Source organism: Stegostoma tigrinum, chromosome 11, assembly GCF_030684315.1.
Source record: "Stegostoma tigrinum isolate sSteTig4 chromosome 11, sSteTig4.hap1, whole genome shotgun sequence".
In the NCBI taxonomy this organism is placed as follows: domain Eukaryota; kingdom Metazoa; phylum Chordata; class Chondrichthyes; order Orectolobiformes; family Stegostomatidae; genus Stegostoma; species Stegostoma tigrinum.
In genome coordinates, this window is record NC_081364.1 from 36,376,423 (window position 1) to 36,392,105 (window position 15,683).

The 15,683-nt window shown below is 38.9% G+C and overlaps 1 protein-coding gene across 14 annotated transcripts in view; it reads left to right on the plus strand.

Moving 5' to 3' along the window:
• chl1b (cell adhesion molecule L1-like b) overlaps nt 1-15,683 on the plus strand; it is an 818,676-nt gene that overhangs the window by 609,670 nt on the left and 193,323 nt on the right. For all 14 annotated transcript variants that reach the window (XM_059649905.1, XM_059649903.1, XM_059649914.1 and 11 more), the window contains one exon: nt 7,900-8,015. In XM_059649905.1, the coding sequence (XP_059505888.1) occupies nt 7,900-8,015 (116 nt within the window). The remainder of the gene's footprint in view (nt 1-7,899; nt 8,016-15,683) is intronic.

Sequence of the window (15,683 nt, forward strand, 5' to 3'; positions counted from 1 at the left end):
CAACTGCAAGAGGGACCCAACAATAAAGGACCAGACAGCTTTTCTGAGTTATTTGCAGCAATAATCTCCATTGAGCTGACAGACCTGGTTGCAGCATCCTGGACCAGAACCCAACTCTGTACTTGTGTCGAAGTTAAAGTCAGTGACAAACATCTGAGCCGTAGGCTACAAGAATTGAAACAAGTGATAGAGCTTCTTCATCACTGCTGCGCTGTTACTGTAACTGTTCCTTCTCTTGTGGCTGAGCAGCCCATGGTTCTTCAGTGTCTGAAAACATAAAAATTATAAAGAGGACTGCTCAAGTGAAGGAAGTCTTTGGTGGGTGTTGGTGTGTGGGATGTGATTAGTGGTGAGGGATATGTTAGAAAGCAAGAAGTCTATGGTCACACTATGAGTACGTCCCACCTTGTGCTGGCTAGCAGGATAAGGGTCCTGTTTGAATTGAGAAGAGGCATTAACAGGAACACATTAGATCCCCAAAACAAAGAACTGTGGGTGCTGAAAATCTGAAAAAATACCCAAGAACTGTGAGAGAAACTCACCAGGTCAACGAGAGAAAGCAGAGTTAATGTTTCAAGTCCGGTGATCCTCCTTCATCCCCAATGTGTTCAATGATACTGGAGATTATGGGTTCTGTGACAGCCAGCCCTGTGATATGGAGAACCATCTGGAGAATCTTAATGGCTTCAGAAATGTAGCTTACTTTGAGTAGTGATTTGCACTTTGTCCTCTAAGAGAGTCCAAAACAGTCACTGACCTTATACACGCTTTGTTTATATGATGTGCTTGTCACAGTGAGACATGAAAACTGCCAGAACTAGTTGTGGGTAAGGCGTCTTTGAAGTGAGAGAGATGCGAAGTTTCTAAACATGAGCCATGGCTCCGAAGAGCCAGGGAGTGCTGATGGATGAGGGAGGTGAGGATGTCACCAATTGAGCAACATGAGGATCTGGTAGTAAGGGGGGTTAAAAAGTCATTTGAAAGTACATTCTCAGACCTTGACCAGCCTGGTAATGCCATTAAACTTATTGTGACATCTCTACCAGCTCATTGAAGTGAGACTGTTTGCATTAACCACACTGGCACCTTCTGAGGGTTTTCCTGAAGGATTTCCTTGCCTTCTGCAGAAATATTGGCCCTCTCCTGTGCAACTCTTAATGAAGGCATCCAGAACCATGTCTGTGAATCTGGACCTTTCTCCAATGCTCTATTTGTAAAGCTGCATCACTCAGCAAGTGTAAATGCAAGCAGTCTGGGGCAGCCCTTCCGCTGAGTTCAGCACATCTTTGAGAGCTAGACTACCATTTCGAGGAGTAGAATGGCTGCGCCATGACAGATTCAATCACAGACCTTGATCCGCTGCCGAATGGCACTGCCCAAATTAACTTGATGCAGGGTTAATTTTGTATGATGTACTTCCTCTTTGACATTCGGCCTGGGCAGACCATAAATCAATGAGGCATTCCCGTTCCCAAAGACAGGAGATAATTCACTTTTACTCTTTCATATTATGTTTTCAGCATTTGCTTTTTTTTTAGTTTTCCAGTTGCTGTGGCTTTTGTAGAAATTACAAAAACATTCATGAAAGAACAAGATTTAATAGAAGAGTTCAACCTCCAGGGAAATATGAAGATAATTTCATTCATGATCTCTCCGAATTATTGGAACACTGTTGAATCAGAACTCAGAAGAAACAGAGTTGTTGTTCGAATCCTTGATGAGACTTCAGCAGATTTATTGCAGTACAAGGAAGCATTGACCTTGAACAAAGCTATTCAAATTATGTTGGAAGCATAAGAGGCTCTCAGACAAATTCTGAAAGGAGAAGGACAAACTTACACAGAAGACTGACAAAGCATATCCTCTTTACAAGGAATAAATACTCTGCAGAAACGGCAGACGCTAACACAACAGTAGTTGAAGGTTCATACTCAATTTAGAACATTAACTCTGTTTCTGTCTCAACTAATGCCTCCAGACCTGCTGAGTTTCTCCAGCACTCTCTGTGTATGGTTCAGATTTCCAGCACCTGCAGTATTTTGCTTTTATTACAAAAGTAGGTGAAACAGCAGTTTTTAAGAGTGTGTCAGTGATATGGAATGAAAAGAAGCCTCACAGGCCCAGATACTGCCTAGGTTGTGACAAAGAATGAGACATCTGTCAACCTGGGGGTCACCTCGAGAAAATATGAAGAAATAGGACTCAGTTCCAGAGCAGAAAAACAAGAGCAAATTCTTACTCATGCCACACAGTGTGGAGCTGGAGGAACACAGCAGGGCATTTTGAGGAGTAGCACAGTCGACATTCTAGGTCAGGACCCTTCTTCAGACCCAAAACGTTGACTTTCCTACTCCTCTGCTGCCTCACTTATTGTATTCCTCCAGCTCCACACTGTGTTGACTCTGACTTCAATATTTGCAGTTCTTGCTGTCTCTTACTCATGCAATGATGTTCTTGTGAAGAACTGGAAATGTATCAGATTCTTCTGGGGAACTTGGTTACCCAACTTTATCAGATTTGACACAGCTTGTTTATGGCAGAAGATCTCACTCTTGAGCAGGAGGACATGTTGTTCTCTCAATCCTTTTCAAACAGTCAAATAACTAGAACATTGTAGGTTTAAAAGTTACGATGAGATGAGGTGTTCCAAAATATTCACAGGATTCAATAAACACAATACTGAAGACGGCATCTTATCAAGAAAGGATGCTGAACTATTGTGGCACTAAACATCCAGGATGATTCTTCATCTTGGCATGAATCAAGTCCAAGCAACTCAACTAAATGACCAAATTTCCATGGTTACCAAGCCAACTAAATGTTTATTGGGCAAAGGTGTTGCAAATCCAGAGTTTCTATCAGAATATGTATTGACCAAGGTTAAAGAAAGTGATGGAGGAAGGGAAATCCACCCTATCTCTACAATGAATGAGTATTTATCAAAATGTACAACTGTAGAGTTTTGACCAGCCTTAATACCAACAGTGCCTTGCGGCACATGCCATTAGGTGAGCAATCAGCTCTGCTTACTATGTTTGTCACTCTGCAGGTTTTACTTCAAATGCCATTTGGGATAACCTGAGGCTCAGAAATCTTCCACCCTACCATGTAATATATTTCAGAAGTGTAAGAAGGTGCCATATGCCACATGGATAATGTATTAGTATATGGGGAGAAGCATGAGGAGCAGGACTAGCAGGTTCATGCAGTGTTAAAATGTCTACAGACTGAAGCAGTTAAACTCAAAGGCAAATACGGATTTTCAGAGGGCTTCTTTTTTAACTCTTGCGACACATTGTTGACAAAGATGGGTGAATGCCAGATTCTCAAGAAAAGAAAGCCAATAGTGTTTCCAATTCTAAAATCAGTTCATGATTTGCAAAGATTTTTAGGCATTGTAAAGCATTTTGCAAAATTTATGTGACAAAGTATGTGCAGAGGAAGCCAAGAATGATGGAAAGTGTGCTCTCCAAAATGACTCAGCAGCCTTAAATTGACTGATGAGGGAATCGTTTGTGAAATTGAATGGTTTACTCAGTCACAGCAATACATTGGTCAGGTACTCAAAACAGACTCAATCAAATCCAAAGCAACAAAGAGAACACCAAAAATAGATCGTCATTCATCAATATTGTATCAAAGTCTTGCCTGACCTCGGGACCAGAGGGTTTACCATGAAGACTTATTTGGGCATCAGCAGAATTTCACCATTATAGATTATCATTTGTTGTTTGATGAGGTACTGGTCATTCCAGGTTTACTGTAGAATGATATTCTAGACAAGATACATCTGGGATATTTGGGATTTTCTCGGGCTCAGGCATCGATCTGGTGGGCAGGGATCTCAAAGGAGATTGAAAACATTTTACCTGACAGTGAAGACTACCAAATGTGAGCTCTTCACAGGCAAGGACCACTATTTTCATCTCCAAAGCATTGGAAGGAGTGTCACTGCCCTATTTCTGTCTGATAGATGGGAAAGCCTTAATGCTGTCAATGATTTTTCATCGTGGATAGAAGTGAGAAGTTACATAGAACTGTCACAGGTGTTGGTCAGGATCTCACATAAAATGTCCATTACACGTAGCATGTTGTCAAGATTGTGTTTGATAATGGATTTCTAAGATTTAGGATACTAAGTTTTAGGATACTATAATGAATTGAACTTCTGCTGTGAGACAGTTTATAAGAAAACTGCTTGTGGCAAACCTGAAGGACCTGAGTGGTTTGAGTGAAGCAATTGCATTTTTAAAATTATATCTGATGCAATTCAGGGTTTCAATGTTGACTTCAAAGTTTGCACTTGGCAGGTTCAACTTATTGTGATATCCTGTCTTTCAACAAAGATCATCTGTGTTGGAACATCAGTTTTTGGAGAGAATAAGAAAGGTGTTACGTGTGCTCACAAAGTTCAAGGGAACCTGGGCCTTCAAGGAGAACGTGAAATAACAAGGCGTAGAGCTGGATGAACACAGCAGGCCAAGCAGCATCAGAGAAGCAGGAAAGCTGACGTTTCAGGCTTGCTGGCCCTGCTGTGTTCACCCAGCTCTACACCTTGTTATCTCAGATTCTCCGGGATCTGCAGTTCCTACTATTCCTTCAAGGAGAATACATTTTTGTGTGTGTGAATGTTGGCTTTGCTGCATGTTATTAAGTATTTATAAAATCTGGCTGAATAAATTCTACTTGATTCATGAATACTTTTGACTTTGTTAGGTCAGACAAAACTAAAATATTACATTAAATTAAAGATTTGAAACTTTTAGTTGTTTTTAAGTAAGGAGATTATATTCTTCAAACTTACAGATCACAGTTTGCCAATGAGTCTTTTGGGTGGTTGTAGCTATTGCCAGATGATGAACATGTAAGGATCTTGCAAAGCGACAGTCAAATGGGGAGGCTCACTGTGGGGTCCAGATGATCAAATCTCTTTTGATGAAAAATTCTGACTTTTAAAAGTCATTGTTAAATCGCTGGTCTTCCCCAACCTGTGTGCTTTCTCATCATCAGAATTGCTAATAAAAGAAAACTGAATCCTATCAAACATAATGCCTCCACACTTCAGTTCAGAGACTATAAAATGTTTGAAATAAGGAACAGTCTCGCTGGGAGCTACAAACTCTTCATTGTAATAGACTTTATTGTGCATGACAGGTGCCACAAATGGGCCAAGGGTGGTGGATAGGAATGCGGGACCTCAACAGGACTAATTGTATGTTGTTTTCACAGCCATGAGAGTTGAGGAACTGAAGGAACGTTGTCTCATCGCAGAATAATTATCCATTAATGTTTGCTTGGGATTAAATCCTATGTGGAACTTCATGGTGTTAATATTTCAAAACCTGCCATCGTTAACAGCCCTCGAGCCAAAGATCTGCCAGTCTCCAGAATATGTAGAGAAAATATTTTTGAAAATTTGTGAAGTCATCAGATTACATAAATTTGTCAAATCGGAATCTTGGATGAAGATAGGAGTGATAAATGCAGAAATAATAGTTGTGCAGAAAAAGTTTGGTTAGATATGCTGGATAAAGTAATGGGTCTGAAAGCACTCATCTTGGAGACTGTATGTATCTTATCCAACCTGACATTTTAATACAGCCTTCGGTGAAGAATCAGGGAGTTCAGCTCCAGTTCCTGATGCTGCAGACCTGTCATCTTGGCTCCTGGGAGTCTTTTCCATTTTGCCCAAACCAGTGTCACTTGCACCTATTGGTATTAAGTAATTTCCTGCAACTTGCTAAGACGAGTGCCTCTTCTTGTTCAGACTCAGATGTGTTTCAGCTTCTGTCACTGTTAACCATGGAGGCCCTTACCTTACGCACAGCACAGAAACAATAACTAGTGGTAGGTCTCTATCTCAAACACAATTTGAAAATAGTTGCTTCCACAAACACTCTGGTCATGAATTATGCTATATAAAAACAAGTTTATCTTTTTTTTTCTGAAGTGGGCCTTTTACTGAAAAAATGCCTGCCTGGGGTGAGAGAAAGAAAAAGCTTTCTTTTATTATTAGACAAGATATTCACATCTGCAAGTGATGCAATTCATATTTTGATACAAATGAATACAAGAGTTAGCTATTGCTTTCCACAAACCATACCACATTAGAAAGAAATTATTCACTAGATTTGAAATTTTCATTTCAGTTCTGTGCAGCAGCTCTGAGATCAACAAAATGTTGTTTTTGTTTTGTAATTTGTTAATTTGTATTTGTTAACTTGTTGATGTCAAGAACCCAATGATCGTGTCATTTTCCTTTTTGTGAAGAGCACAATATTTGCAAATTAAGGTGAAACCTTTGCAGGAAGTCTGTGGCTGTATTTACAGGAATCCCTAAAATTTAGCAGCACTTATCAGGGTTTGACATTTGTGAGGAGTTTGAAAACTACGGTAACAGATAGACAGCTATCGTGTGATGAAATCCATCATTTTGAAGAAAGGAGAAATTTTATTTTGGAACTAGAAAATTTTTTGACCCTGTGTTTTCTTTCACCAAATATGATGTATTGTTGATATAAAGCAGATTTTCTCCTTGAACCTTGCCATTTGTTTGAGTGAAAGATGTTACATTGCTGAGAGATTCCTGATCCTAAGTAAAGGCAAAAAAACCAAACCTTGAGAAAAATGTTGAGTTGATGGCAATGTCTGTAAGTTCTTTAACCAATGTAATTCAAACTCAATGCTGCTCTTTAATCATTTACATATATGTTTATGATGTGAGATAACTAACGTTTGGGGTGATTAAGTGTTTGTGTTTCAGTAAAGCTGCAAGAGAAGACACACTTACTTATCACACACATTTCCAACTGGGAGGCAAGAACACATGGTTATAAGATATCAGCAAGGTTCATTAGACTGCAAGTATGTCCATTTCCGGAAGTGTACCTCGAACTGTGTACATTCCAGTAGTGCAGTAATCTGTCAGATGAAGTAAGATCATATTTCTATCAGGGTGATTTTCAGAATTTAAAAAATGGGAGAAACTACCACCTGGGTTTCATTCACATAAAAGCCCTACCTGTCCCCAGAGGACTATGCAAGTTCACATTGTAAATATGTTCTAAAGATTCAAAAGTCTTTTTTTGTTTATTAAAGCAAATCTTGCATGAAGGATTCCTTCGGTCTTGAAAACATTCCCTCTACATTAAAGGATATGTTTTCAATAGATCACCAATATTGATTTGTTTTCTCCATGAACAGTACCAGGTTGAGTGTTTCTTTCTTTCTTCCTTTTGTGGAAAGAAAAATGTGTACCAGTTAAATTGGCTGTGCACCATATTTTGTAATTATTTGAAGCCTGAGATTTCTCATTCTAAGTTACATTTCCTGGAATTTGCAATACTTTCATTTAAAAACATCTAATGATGCCTCGTGATATGGTTACTAGTGAGGCCTTTGCTTTCATTGAAAGTCATACAGAAAACTAAAATGAATTTTAGTTACAAACATACTCTTTAACATTATTTATGAACTCACACAGTTCAAGCCAGTTAAGGCAGTTGACAGAGTGTAAATCAGGAGTTGAGTTTAAGAAAATCTGTATTTAACCCCTCAGTACCTCTGGTAATTGCTTGTTATAGAAGTAATTTGTCTCATGAGACAAGTAATTGTAGTCAGCAAAAGATGAATGAGACTGAAGTGATAAAAGTCAAACATATTTAAAACTTCACACTTATATTCTGTTTAAAATTCCACAAGGCACTTTGTGGCATAATGTTTGAAGGCAATGTGAGTGCTCAGGATCACCTGAGAATCATATAAATTTCACTATTTTCAACACAGTGTTCAACTTCCATCACAAATAATTTTCAAGGAATTTATTTCATGAACCAATGCATGTTCCGTGTTTTCAGACATTGTGAATCTCTAACACAAGTTCTGTGCTTATTTCAACAGTTCCTGAAGCTGCTCCTTTGAATGTTGCCGTTGAGATCATGAACAGTACTTTAATTAAAGTCACTTGGTCAGAAGTACCAAAAGAGAAAATTCGTGGCCACCTGGAAGGTTATAAGGTCAGGTTATTGCTGCATTATTGAATAATATTGTTTGAGATGAGCCTGAGACAAATTGCTGTTTTGGAAGTATTGCAGATAAAAATGATTAGTTTTTTTTATTGAATATGTTTTTAAGATAACATAATTTCGCTGACTGTGTGAATTTACAATCCTTTTTGACTTGACAGCATGACTTTCAAATTACTTGAAAAAAAATTCATGGAATCTGGGCATCGCTGCAAGGCTACCATTTAAGTCCATCCTGATTGCCTTGGAGCTGATAGTGGTGAGCTGCCCTCTTGAAACTTTGCAGCCGTTGGGGTATCAGTACACTCAGTGTGCCAAGAGTTCCAGGATTTTGACTGAACTACAATGAGAGAACTGTGTTATAGTTTCAGGTCAATCTAGTGTGTAACTTGGAGGGAAACTTGCAGATTGTGATGTTCCCATGCAGCTGCTGCTTTGTCATTTGAGGTGGTAGCTAGCTTGGAAGGTGCTGTCGATCCTTCAGTCTTCTCTTTTGCACTAATATGCTGGCATTCCCCATTGTTGGTGTTGGACACATTTGTTAAGCCTCATCCTCCTGTTAGCTGTTTAACTGTTTGCCAACATTGATTCAAAAATGTTAATGAAATAATTGAACTGGTATGGTATGAAACTAAGACCCATTTTATGACAAAGCAGAACAAGGTAGTCATGGAAAGAACATAATTTTCTCATTAAGTATCATTTTCCTCTTTTGCAATGAAATAGAAATAAATCTCATATTAATTTACCAGTGAAATGTACTTCAGTTGGCTTCATATTCACTCGCAAAAGAAAATTTGTCAGTCTTGTCTCATGTGCCTTTGTATTGTTGGGGGAAGAAAGCATTGCCGCACGATAAGAAGGAAGCAAGATGAAAAAGACACATGTTTAACTATTTTCCTAAACACTGTCAAGGGTATTAATATGTCTGTTGGGTATGGAGGTGGTAACAATCAAAATGGCATGAGAGATGTCCAAAGGGAGTGAAACCATCAAATTCATTGTCTCTGACACCAAAGTTTTCTGTTTGTTAACTTGAAACAGTTGTGCCCAGGCAACCCCACAAACCCAGTCCTCACCTTTCAAAAAGGTCAGACTGACATTGATAAGGCATAATTCAAGATTGTGAAGAAACAATATCCAGTTACCTAGCTGTGTAAAATTCCAACAACATGCCAGAAGCTCAGCGTTGAAGTATTTTGTCCAGCCTTCTGGTAACTGCTTGCCATGACAAATCTAAGTAGGGATTTTATTTGTCTTGAATTACCAGATGTACAGAGAATGTGGCATGCGCAGTGCAGCAGATTGGCATGACTAGCATGATACTGAGGACAATGTTCTGTGAGAGAGAACACTAATATTGAAGCACTTATCTCACCCCTGGATTTGCAATGTTTTATGCAGACATCACGGGTCATATCTCTCCAGTAACTGGACCTTGTCCATGTATCTGACGCGTACAAGAGGGTTGGTAACACTGCTGCCCTGCAGACCTTGAACTTGCTGACAACTTTAAGGAATTTCTTGTCAAAAACTCTGTTCCTGAGATGGTCAGTAGCTGAACTGGCATACTGGAGGCAAAGTTGAATTTCGTTTTGGATATCTGCCTTCACTGAGAAGAAAATCTTGAGATGTGGGAGTTGATCCACAATGTCAATTGGCCAACCATGGATAGTTGTGAGGGACAATATTGTGCATTGGAAGCAGGCTAATGGGGGACCTTTATCTTCTGGATGTTTAGACTAAAAGCCCATTGTTAAATATCCCTTCATGAATGCATTGAAAATCGCTTGAAGCTCAGCCTCTGAGTGTTTGGACAAACAAGCACGAGACACTTACTACCTCTCAACAACAGTGGAAGTCATTAAAAAAAATCTACATCCATCACCTCCTCCCAATGGATTCTAACCATTAGCAGGCACAGTGGACATATCTTCACTGTAAGACAAATTCAAGTTAAATGCAAAGAGCAGCAACATTTTCTGCACAAGGCCTTTTTTGAATTCACAAAAGTCTTTGACTTGTCAACTCTGACCGTAATTGGAGCACCTCCTCAAATTTTGTTGTCAGCAAAAATTCACCGCAATCCTCTGTCTATTCCATGATAGCATCCTCATTAACATATCTGCCACAAACCCACCACAAAGTATGCAAACTGCCAATTGCCACAAAAACCCATTTGGTACACTAAATTCTTTCAGGAAATGAAACCTGCCATTCTTATCTGCTCTGGTCTACATATGACTCCAGATACATTGCACTGTATTTGGCTTGTTACTGTTTTCTGGGCAGTTAGGGATAGACAATAAATGCTTGCCTAGCCAATGATATCCACATCCCAGGAATTAACTAAGTACTCAAAAGAGAAAGTCTAGAGTCTACTGATTGTAAAAGCATGGGAAAGAGAGTGTGTTATGGAATGTAATAGATCATAGAATCCCTACAGTGTGGAAACAGGCCATTTAGCCCAATAAATCCACACTGCCTCTCTGAAGAGCATCCTAACACAACTCATTCCCCCATTGCCACATTTCCCCATGTCTAACCCACCTAACCTAAATGTCCCTGGACACTGCAGGCAACTTGGCATGGCCATTCCACTTAGCCTGCATATCTTTGGACTGAGGGAAGGAAGTGGAGCAACCGGAGGAAACTCACACAGACACGGCGTGAATGTGCAAACTCCACATAGACAGTCGCCTGAGAGTGGAACTGATTCAGGGTCCCTGGTGCTGTGAGCCAATAGTACTAGCCACCGTGCCACACTAATGTTTCTTAAATTTTGGGCAATATGGACGTTTTCATTACTTTCAGTCATGGTCATTTTTGATTGTTACCTGGCATTATTGCTTTTTCATTTGATAAGACCGGAATTGGTGTATAGCTATGGAAAGATGCAAAAAAGATGCTTGATTTTCACTACGACCATTTTGAGTTGAGGTAAGTCACAGAATCACAGAATTGTTAAGTTACTGAAGAAAGCCATTCAATCCATTTTGTCTGCATCGATTCTCTGAGTATTTTATCTTCATGCCAAACTCCTGCCTTTTCCCCCGAACTCTGAACTTCTTTTAAAAATTAAATTAATCATCCAATGCCCTCTTGAATGCCTGAGTTGAACACTCTTCTACTGAACATCTGGGTGATGCATTCCAAAAATGAAGTGGGTGTGGAATGACTTTTCTAATTGCCTTTCAGATGGTTGGACTTGTGGAACCTAAATGAAACTTTCAAGAATGAGCACATCCTGGACAGTAATCTGTGCTGTTACTGGTGGCTTAACCATAGCATGTTCTTCCTCCTCCTGTATATAGTTGTTTGGAGAAATCTGCACTTTGATTTTCCTGCAAGTTAAAATGTTACTCTTGTGCAAAGGAGGGCACACTGCAATCATCCTGGAGACGATGGAAGGTGAATTGAAGCTCACCTTTAGATTCATCCAGGCACCTGAAGCACATCTGTAGTTTGCCAATGGTTAACTTTGAAATAACTCCACAAGGCCAGTATCTCCTCACAAAGTTACCCTTTACTTACACATGGGGTGTCCTTGACACTGATCCAGCTCCCAGATGGCTCTCAGAGGGAACAGGATGTCTGACACTTCTGTTTGTAGTCAGCCAGGGCTCCCAGATTGGGGCTGTTAATATGGTCCAATCAAGGAACTCTTATTCTATGATGCCCACCCAGCTGACCTCATTGCAATCACAACAGACTGAGTGACAGCTATTTTGATGTTTGTTGAATGGCTTTCACCACATCATACCTGGGCTCCATCAGTTTGATTCCTTATGGGTGCCAATAGGTACATATTAAATATGATTTCCTTAGTCCCTGATCAACCAGCCAGTAAGTCTGCATTGAAGTGCAAAGAGGTCAGAGAGGATGAATCACCACAGGCTGTAAGTATCATGGCAGCTGCTAGGAATCTTTAATTTGCATTTGCAAATTGAAATATATTGTTTTGTTCTAGAGCTTACTTCATACAGAAAGAAACATTTTCTTTTCTATTTAAGTTTGCATTATTTTCAAGTCAATTTTCTTACTTTGCAGCAGCTTTTACACAAATGTATGGTAACTGTTCTTTTTTAAAAAAGACATTTGTGAACAGCATCTGAGGAAAAATATTTGCAGATAAGCAACTTTGGAAAAAAAAATTGCCATTAACACTGGCACGAATATTTTCTTTTGCAGAGGAAACCTGTGTAAATGATTTAGTTTTGATAGCCCTGTAATGGGACTATTACCATTTAATAGAATTTGTTCACCAATTTATAACATATCATGAGTAGCCTGTTAAAGCAGGAACAAGAGGCAATTCAGACATATTACAAGAAGCTAGTTTGTCTTCTTTGAAGCGACGAGTTGCTTTAAATCAGTTAGTTTGTTACACAGTAATACTTATACTATAATGGAGTGCTATATATCGTTGTTAACCTGTCTCCCATTTGAAGCCCCATTCTTCTTTCTGTAATAATGCAGAGCCGCATAATTTCTGAATATGCTGTGAAAAACAGAACCTTTTGTCTGGAACTTATTAGGGTAAATGTAGGATTATCATATGTTCGTCTTATCAGGAAAATGGCCCAGCTTGCTTTGTCACAAATATGCCTGAAAAATTCTGTCGGATCTGACGATGTGAGAGGTTCAAGCCATTTATCTTCAGGGCTATTTTGTCTCTTTTAATTTCCAGGAACTTTTACAGAGATGCATGTGTACCAGTTTTTTTTGCCGGAGAACTTCAAAATCATTTTTTGGTTAACTTATTTCAATCAGCTCGAGTTCATCTGAAGGCATTGTGGATGGATGAGATAATATGTGGATGATTCCCATTCTGTCAATGTAAAAGTTAATTTTGGGAATCAGTCTGAATTTCATTCACTGTTCTGCTTTATTTAACCTGTTGCGACTGAAAGTTAAATATGTTCATTGCCTTAATCACTATTCACTGTGCTATTTATTGTTTCAATCATTAGTTTAGAGGTGTGTATGTTGTGTAACCTCCCCAAATTGATGGATATCATGTAAAGATACTCCGAAGTGATTGAAACAGTGACGAAGATTTTTTTTTCTTTGCTTGAGCACTGAACTCAGTGTAAATGGCGTAGAATGGAATTTCAAATGACCGAAAGCAGCACATTTTGGATCCTGGATGGAGACACAACTGGCCTGAGATGCTGAACTTAGGAAAATTAAATGGACTAGGACCTCTGGATATCTTTCAGTTTTTAAGCACTATACGACACATAGTTGGTGCATGATTCCTTTGAGGCCAGACCGAAAACCAGAGTATCAGATCTTCTCTCATAATGTTCTGAAAATTGAAATCTCTCTGAATAAAAAATGTCAATTAAGAGATCTGGAGGTAAGAAAAGAAAATGCAAGAGTGTGAAGAAGATAGTCTACCTTCCTGCGTGCACTTAATCTTATTTATGATAATTATAGATTTTGCATAGGTGGCATTTCATCTTCATATTAACCATCTTTAATTATTCCATTTCATAACCCTGTTTCAGTCCATGCCTATGTTCCAACAGTGGGTATAATAATTGGATCTTCATTTGAAACTATGAAACAAAGTGCTATTTGCAATCATAATTAGCTTTCCCTCCTTCTGGTTCAGGATGCTGCTGATACTGTACTGCTAGTATTTCTCCCTCTGTTGAAACTTACATATTCTTTTAAAATTTATATTCTTCAGGCTTTCCCATTTACAGTTTTGTTCGTTGGTTTCAAGAGCCTTTTTGCCACTTGGGATATTTCAGAGCATTGCAGTGAACTCTGACATGTTCTAAATACTTAGCCATTCCTGCCGTTTCATTCTTTCAATTTTAATTCCATTTGTTTGCTTCCACCACTCCTTCAGTCTGAAGTATTTCAACAATCTAATATTTTCTCTTGCCATCCTGACTATTGTCAGTTTTCATTCACTTATCGGAATGTGCATGGAAATACCCAGGAAACAGAAAGACAACTGTGGAAAGAAGCAAATGAAGGGCTTGGTGACAGAGAAGTTATATATTAATAGAAATAGAGTAAAATAGTTCAGAAGAGACAAGTTTTGGAGTGGAGCAAAGAACATCTGTGAACGTAAGAGACATGAGGAGGAACAAAAAGAAAGAAACCAGAAGATGACATTGCTACACAAAAGGCAGGTATCCTGTCACCAAGTCACCCCTGATTTACATGTGCGCAGGACACTGTGGCCAGCCAGCTCAGAGTCAGTACCTGAACCCCTGTTTATATCAGTCAGCCACGGCTTCCTGTTTGGCCCAGGTTAACAATCCCAATCAAGGATCTCATAGTCAATTAGATCCATCTAGTTCCAATCACTATAGTAAGAAGAAGATCTCTTGAAGGAAATGGAAAAAAGGGGGACTTCCAGGGTGAAGGAGAAGACCAAGGAGAGTGAAAAGTAAAAAAAAACCACTCTCAATTTAGCCATTCCGAGGGAGGTATGTTAAAATAAGCCATTGGATGATTTTGCAGAAAAAATAGTCTCACCTGTTTAGCATCACATGTCTCAGCAGATTCCCTGAACAGAATAATATGTTATTTCCCAATAACACCCTAATTACATTCATAAGCCTCTACTCACCGTGAGCAACATTATGAGAGATCAGCTGGTAATATTTAGAAGCTAAATACATTGCACATATCATATAAGTTTCCCACTTAGTGATGAGCAATGCCAGCGAATATCCAATTGTAATACTATAGAAGTAAAATGGGGACATATTTTTTGTTCTGTATGTCACACCTGTTTTACACATAACAGTATCCATAGTTATTCTAGAGAACTTTCTGATAGCCTATTCATTTAAATATAAAATTTTATCAGCAATTGTATTTTGTAAACAGTTAAGATTCTGGCCTCATAGAGACGTTTCTTGTCAATGTAAAATAACCTGCTCACAGAGAAGCCAGAGGATATATGGTTTTTAACAAAATGCTCAGTAATCATTATCTTTTTACAAACAAAACTAAATGAGTCATTTCATCCTGGGCTTTGCCTAGCAGCTTGAAAAGCAGTTTAAATTTAAAATACCACTGCACTGTATTCCTACTTAACTGAACACCAGTTGAGATACAGTGAAGCAGTTACAAACAAAAATACATGGTTAATCATTTCATTGGGGAAGATTTCATTGGAGGATATCCTCAAACAGTTTCAGACCTTGAACTCCATACTGTGGTCTACACCATTGTGAAATTGGCATGTGCAGTCTGGGCTATAATTGAACTGCATAGAATAGCAGCTGCACAAACGGAGGTTTTATTGTTTGAGATGAAATGTATATGTTGATCATTCAGGGGTTTGGCAGGGTTCCAATGGGTACATAAGTGAGTGCTAAGTCTGATCTTCTCCCATGAGAATCTGTGGCAAATAGAGAAGAGTATTGTAAGTGATCGAGTTTTGGACAAGTTGTTGGCTCAGGATTTCCAGTCCTTGCAGTTTGTCCCAATACTGCAATGCGTGTGCTTTCCAGGAATAATAGACTCCTTTTTTTTTCGACCGTGCCTGCTCCCAAGAGTCCAAGTCATCATCAAAATCCAAAGTGAAATCTTCAAGTGTGTCCTTGTAGCACTTTCTTTGACCACCATGAGTGAACTCCAGACTCGGACTTTCCAGACAAATTAGACTTTGGTAAGGGATTCTGA